This window comes from Malus sylvestris, chromosome 2 (genome assembly GCF_916048215.2).
Source record: "Malus sylvestris chromosome 2, drMalSylv7.2, whole genome shotgun sequence".
Classification (NCBI taxonomy): Eukaryota; Viridiplantae; Streptophyta; class Magnoliopsida; order Rosales; family Rosaceae; genus Malus; species Malus sylvestris.
The window spans coordinates 6447635-6454364 of record NC_062261.1 but is presented as its reverse complement, the minus strand read 5'-3'; the positions used below and the strand labels follow the sequence as shown (position 1 = coordinate 6454364).

At 37.3% G+C, this 6730-nt stretch overlaps 1 protein-coding gene across 1 annotated transcript; it reads right to left on the bottom strand.

Moving 5' to 3' along the window:
• Positions 1–983: 983 nt before the first annotated feature.
• LOC126606606 (transcription factor MYB1-like) lies at positions 984–2845 on the bottom strand. Its single transcript, XM_050273996.1, has 3 exons — positions 2613–2845; positions 2383–2512; positions 984–1871 (listed from the first exon to the last, which is right to left on the bottom strand). The coding sequence occupies exons 1-3, from the start codon at positions 2743–2745 to the stop codon at positions 1220–1222; spliced, it is 915 nt and encodes a 304-aa protein (XP_050129953.1). The 5' UTR covers positions 2746–2845; the 3' UTR covers positions 984–1219.
• Between the last annotated feature and the right edge of the window lie 3885 nt (positions 2846–6730).

Sequence of the window (6730 nt, the reverse complement as noted above, 5' to 3'; positions counted from 1 at the left end):
TTTCGTACATGCAATTTATCTATTTTAATATTTGGTATATGGTTATGTATAAATTCTATTAATTTGTGATATACTAGGATGCTTATCTTTTTAATATATAAATGTATGTTTAATATTAAAACAATAAACCAAATGTATCCAAAACTAACAATAAATACGAAAGTTAATTACAAAATATATAATTTGAGTAAATAACTATAAAATCGAAATATTTTGAAAGTTTTTTTATTTGAATACTTCAAAAAAATTTGCATAAAAAATTTATAATTCTCATAATCTCTCTAAATGCATTTCCGTTTTAATTTTTTTTGAAAAATATTCGAATTTGAAATTTTCAGATTCGGAAGTTTTTCCAATTCCAGGAGTTGGAAATACCATTCCAACTTGCACCCCTTCCAATCTCCGTTCCAAGTTTTTAGAATTTCCGGATTCGAATTCAGAAATTTTATCTTTAGAACCGGAAACACCATTCTAAATTGCACCCCAATAAACAAACCCACTAAGTGTCATCTATGTCCAATTGAGGCCATTAACCCAGCCCCATTTCTGTTATCTTATTCTTTCATTCTTTTATGTTTTTGCTGTAACCTGCCCCTTTTTCAAGCTACGGTTAATATGGTTGTTCTTAATTTGAAGCTCAATGTACTATAACTAATGGTGTTGAGAGTTTTGAGACCCACTACTGACACTTTTTAATACAAGCAGATCCTACATGCATAATATAGTTTATTTATTAAAGAGTGTATCAACAAGTGTGTAACCCTAATTTTAATACATTTGAAGCTCAACGTACTACATGATAATACCCCGTAGCTTGACAAGCATACACAACAATGTTGGAGACTTGTCTTTATTCTTTTATATAGTAGAGTAATGTTACACTTACCTTATATTTGTATCATCTCTCTAGCAAAAGAAGAGTCCACAAATACATGTGGGTTCCATCTCTGTTAAAAAAATATACCAAATGATGGTACAAGTACTTGTGGCAAAAGTAGCATTTTTGTATATAGTATGCTTATGTGCATTATACTCCATATACTGAAACTAGCCATAACAAAAAAGAAAGTACATGTCTCCCACTTATTGACCAATTCAAATCAAATAAAACAGAATCTAATTACGAAAATGATCTCTCGTAATTAATTTAAGGAATGTTTTATTGTCAACATTAATATTAGCCCTAGCTAGCTAGCTTGCAGGGTTTGATCCATTTTAACTAATTACTGCTCCACTTTTCATGATCGTCTTCTAAATTCAGAAAAGATGAAGTTGCATTGAGGCCATGGACACGATCATGATCATCATTTGGCTGAAATATCTGGTCATCGTGATGATCATGAACACTAGCGGTCCAATTTTCCAACATTGCTTCACCCATCAAACCTTCAAGCTTGGTGATTCCATTTTCCATTTCTTGATCACACTTATTGATTTGATCTTGGAGAAAATTATCTGTATTTAATAAATCAGATATGAAAAGGTCATCGATATCGAAATCTATGAGAAAACCACAAGGCGGTGAGTCCTCCTGCGGATCCTGAGACGCTGATGAACTCGGGCTTTCACACGGGAACAAACCAGGGTTTACATTTAACCTATCAATCATTTGATCGTGACCGTCCAAATGTGATGGGATGACAACCTTCCTGCACTTAAACGCTTTCGTTCGAATCACCTGGACCGTCTGATGAGACTTTGATGCTGGTTTCGGTTTTGGAGTGTACTCTTTTGAGTTAGTAGTACTAGTAAGTTCATGATGAGGAGCCTTGTCGCTTCCTTGCTCCGTTTTCTTGCTCAGAGTGGTGTTCCAGTAGTTCTTGATCTCATTGTCGGTTCGTCCCGGCAGTCTTCCAGCGATCAATGACCACCTGATGAAATACATACATCACCATAACAAGTACAAATTCAAAAGTTAATCTTGCTTCTATATGTGCTTTAATGAGTATGCATGGATATACTGGCTTCCATTTTCTCTATAATTTAGGAATTGTAACATGTTTTTCTTTCTTTTGGTTTCTTTTGTTCTGGCCTTTTTTCGTTTCCATTTTCTCTATAATTCTCTATAATTGGACGACTTTACTATTTATTCTTGTGAGCTTTGTTTTTATATAGATGGGGGACGGCCGGTGGGATCCCAGAGCGTATAGAACTTTCATCTTCAAGTCTAAATCGTCTTACTTCGGAATAGCTAATATCACCTAATATTCTATTTATTATTCAATAGAAACAAATATTTGCATCAATATTATTATTCAGATGTGTGTTGTTGATGTTAAAATTTGAACTGACGGTCAAGATTGAATTGAAAAAAATAATAATCAACATAAAAACGGAGTTGTACTCATTCTTGTATGCATGCATACATACATACATACATACCTGTTTCCAAGAAGCTTATGTAGTCTAATGATGAGCTCTTCTTCTTCACTGGAAATGTTACCTCTCTTAATGTCAGGCCTCAGATAGTTCAACCATCGCAGTCTGCAGCTCTTTCCACACCGGTTTAACCCTGCAACAACATAGTTAATGCTAATTGGGATCCTACGCATACAGCATCTGAAAAAAAAATATTGTAAATTTAAATATGTAAAGTGCATACACACACATACCAGCTCTTCGAGGAAGGTCTCGCCATTTTCCTTCTCCATTTGTTTCAATGTAGTTGGTAAGGATTTTATCTTCCCAAGCTAACCATGCTCCCCTGTTTAGCCCTTCTTTATCAGAGCATGGTTTTCTTCCCATCTCTCTCTCTCTCTCTCTCTCACATAGAGAGTTCAAAGTTCAAAAACAACAATCCAGCTTTGGAGCGTGTTTGATGGATTAGAGCTTTAGATTACTCCCCATGTTGATATAAAAGGACATATATAGTGCATGGAGTAATGCCAAATACTAAAAAAAGTATAAAAACTAAAAGATATGAAAGTTGATGATTTATTTATTACTTATATGTTGATAAATGTGTTTATTCTTATTGGTGACACATCATTTAGTTTGTAAATTTAGTGTCTTTAGCATTACCCATGTGCATGTGATGTAAGATTCAGAAAGAGATCCCCTCCGAATCCCTTCCACCAAATACTCTCCATCAATTAATCCGGATATTTGAAATTTGATCCAACGGCTAAAAATAAGGATCAACTTTAAAATTATATAATAATTTTAACCATTGAATTAAATTTCAATAGTTCAAATTAATTGACGAGAAGAATTTGATGAATAAATACGGAAATAATCATTTCCGTAAGATTCTCAGAACTGAATCTGAACATTTCGTGTCATCTTGTCACACCACTTGGCCTCAGCATTAAATATCCAACGTCTGTGATTCTGACCACTCTGCCTCAGTTTTTAAAAGGGCCAATTGAAGCCAATTTAGCTTAATAGAAAAATGATTAATTAAAGCTAATCATCAACAGTCACGTTGTTCAATATCTTCGTTAATTAAGATCTCTTCACACCATGTACCAAATTTTCATCAAAATTCTGTCTGGGGAAAATTGTTAATTGTGACGGGAATACAAGTGATATATTACGTGTTTTAATAGGAGCTATGTGAAATTTTATTTTTAAGTTATAAACTTTTTAGCACACATATTTCACTATTTGTATAATGACACGTAATATAATATCTCGTTTACCGATCACATCGAAAAATCTTTTGTGTCTGGGACCACTTCCACTCATTTTCAATTACCATGTGGACCTTCTGTAAATATTAATTAAGTTTAACCATGTTTAGTCCATTACTTTGACTTTGTGTACTCGGGATTTGGGTTTTCACTGACATTATTTCTCTGGTTAACCGCTTGAATCCCAAAAAAGCTTTTGATTTCCCCAGTCCTGATCTTGCCGCTAGACAGTTGGTTTAGATGACCTATATCTTATTAGAGTTTTAATAGATGATCTAATAATAATTTAGTTTGGTAAAAAATTTTAACGAATGATTTGATAACGACCTAATTTGTTAACGAGTTGACTTGACATCTATTATTTCGTATCATTCTGTATCTAGTTAACAAATCATGTAAAAAATTGTTAAGCGTAGTTAGAAGGTTTGAGATCGTTCAAAATCTTTGGCTCGTTGAGTCATTGGTGCTAGATGTATTAGATGACAAAATGGAAGGGAAAATAAAAACATCTATAGGCTCCTAGTACTATTAAAGAAATATGATAATGTAAAATAATGTCTAAATAAAGACGATGATGTAAAATATTGAAAATAAACTTGTACAGGGGTTTACATTGACAACCAATGAAAGAATCATTCCTCTAATTAAGCAATAAATTTTTTTTTTATGGAACTATCAGATCAAATATACAACATGTAAGTAAATTTATTCCTTAATTTTTGGATATCAGACATCGACTCAAACATATGGGATAGATTACGAGGAAGCCTTTGACCCGGTAGACAAGATGAAGTCTCTTCGTCTCCTGCTCTCTATTGCTGACAATCGGGATTGGCCTCTGTTACAATTAGATGTTCTAAATGCCTTCCTGAACGGGGACTTACAGGAAGAAGTTTACATCAGTCCTACACCGGGGGGAGGAGAACAAGAGAGTGAAAGTTTATTAGACTAGTCCCACTAAGATGGCGGGGAAACTCACTTCCGAGAGAGCTGCTTTCGCCTCGGTAATTACCTAACGAGAGAGAGCCGATGCCAAAGTCGCCCTTTACGCGAGGGAACGCGTAACAATTACTACATTTTGTGGAGCAAAAAATAATCATAAAACGACACGTGAATTTTTGAGTGAAGATAACAAATTTACCCTCAAAGCATACCGAGTCTCCTACACACGAGCAATGAAGAATCATCCATCAACCAAATCAGGAGTACCCAAAATAGGTAACAAGTTCAAATTTGTCTCATCTATCCTCATTCCATAACCTCCAAAAACCTCTCAAAACATTTCTTTTATTATGATAATTAGCCAATTAATATATTTATACCTAATTAATATATTAATTGCTAATTGAATCACCAAATAACATCCCAAAACACACTTAAAGGCCGGCCACACCCCATTCCCTATATATATGACCCTATTTCTTCTAAAAAGCGAAGTTGATACTCTTGCAAAACTCCCAAAAATCATCTAAACACTTTTTCTCTCTAAATTCTAACTTTGGCATCGGAGGTTCTTCGGCCAAAGCCCCCCCATTCATCGGGGGCGCGTGAGGTTATTGGCCTTGACCAAATGTGTTGATTGTTTTGTAGGTGCAATTTTGTCAAAGAAGAAGAAGGCGGAAATTTGCATCTACAAATTGGTGCTTTCATTGAGAGTTGAGATTCACACTCGTAGAAGACTCTCGCACAAAAAGGTTTTTTCTCTATTTTCTCTATTTACTAGTCCATTTGTATTTTTCGTACGTTCTTATTATTAAAAAAAATTATTTGCAAAGATTCTTTGATAAAACGTGAAAGAGAAATACAATGGCTAGAAATTTAGAAAATTCCACAAGTGAAAATTCCAATATTCAAGAAATTGGACCGTGGCAATACACAAGACTAAATGTGATATTCGGAGTGGCACCGCCACTACAAGGCTCAACCATGGCAACCACCGCAGTGGCCACCATGGCAATCACCCACGGCGAGGTCCATGACTCTATCACCACGGCCCAAGCCATGTCACTCCATGCCCAACGCGAGCCATATACGTTGCCAACCCAAGCTCAAGCCTCGCATTCGCGAGCATTACACGCCGAGCAGCGTGCTCCCGACTAGCAGCTCACTCCCATGGCCCAGCTTGCTCCGACCGAGCAGCCTACTCTCGTGGCCTAGCCTGCTCCGACGAGCAGCCCATTCCCGTGGCCTAGCCTTCTCCCGACGAGCAGCCCACTCTCGTAGCCCAAATCGGTCCAAGATTAGTTCAACCATCTCGGTTTCAAATTTTTGAGCTTACAATCGAACCGGGGGCATTCTCACCATATTTCTCCGCGGATTTGACATTTCCCAACTCAAATCTCGCGCCCAGAGTCTACCACTTTTCCACTACTTAAGGAGGCACATTCCTTCCAAGCTCTTCCAATCCAAATGGTGAAGAACACTTGTCTCGACAAGTTATAGAGTTGACAAGCGCCCTAGCACAGCAAACGCCCTTGGTGAACCAGCTCTTGCAACGCACTGAGATGCAACGTGCCCCAAATGAGGTGTCCCAAAGTAGGACAAGGGCAGATGAAGAACCTTTCCAGCACAGTAGACGGAAAGAAACAGTCACTTAATCCAGTTCAAGTTCAACCAGCAGCCTGTGAGTTAACCGCTCGTCTGCTAGGAACATACCACACCCACCGCGGCCTAGCATAGACGAGCCGAATATATGGAAGAACAGCTTAGACCAACACATCACGATCGGGGGCAGGCGAGAGCTCTGCCACCCCAACAAAGGAAAATTCAGGAAGAAGTAGAAAGGCTCCTGACCAAGCGATTGACCAATTTCTCGCGCCAACTAAGCCTCAAAAGGGTCTACTCTCCAGTATGAGAGGATAAACTAATTGATCTCCAACGCGAAAGGGTAAACTAATTCCCCGACACCCAAAAAGGGTCTGCTATCCAGTGCAAGAGGATAAACTAATTGCTCTCCAGTGCGAGAGGGTAAACCAATTCCCCGATACCCATATGGGTTTGCTCTCCAGTGGAAGAGGGTAAACCAATTCCCCAACACTCATATGGGTTTGCTCTTTAGTGCAAGAGGATAAACTAATTGCTCTCTAGTGCGATAGGGT

Excerpts from the sequence above, each read along its gene's own strand:
- LOC126606606 (XM_050273996.1), bottom strand. The coding sequence starts at position 2,745 with ATGGGAAGAAAACCATGCTCTGATAAAGAAGGGCTAAACAGGGGAGCA. Across the intron at positions 2,513-2,612 it reads AGACCTTCCTCGAAGAGCTG|GGTTAAACCGGTGTGGAAAG; the intron begins GTATGTGTGTGT and ends ATGTTGTTGCAG. Across the intron at positions 1,872-2,382 it reads CATAAGCTTCTTGGAAACAG|GTGGTCATTGATCGCTGGAA; the intron begins GTATGTATGTAT and ends GTATTTCATCAG.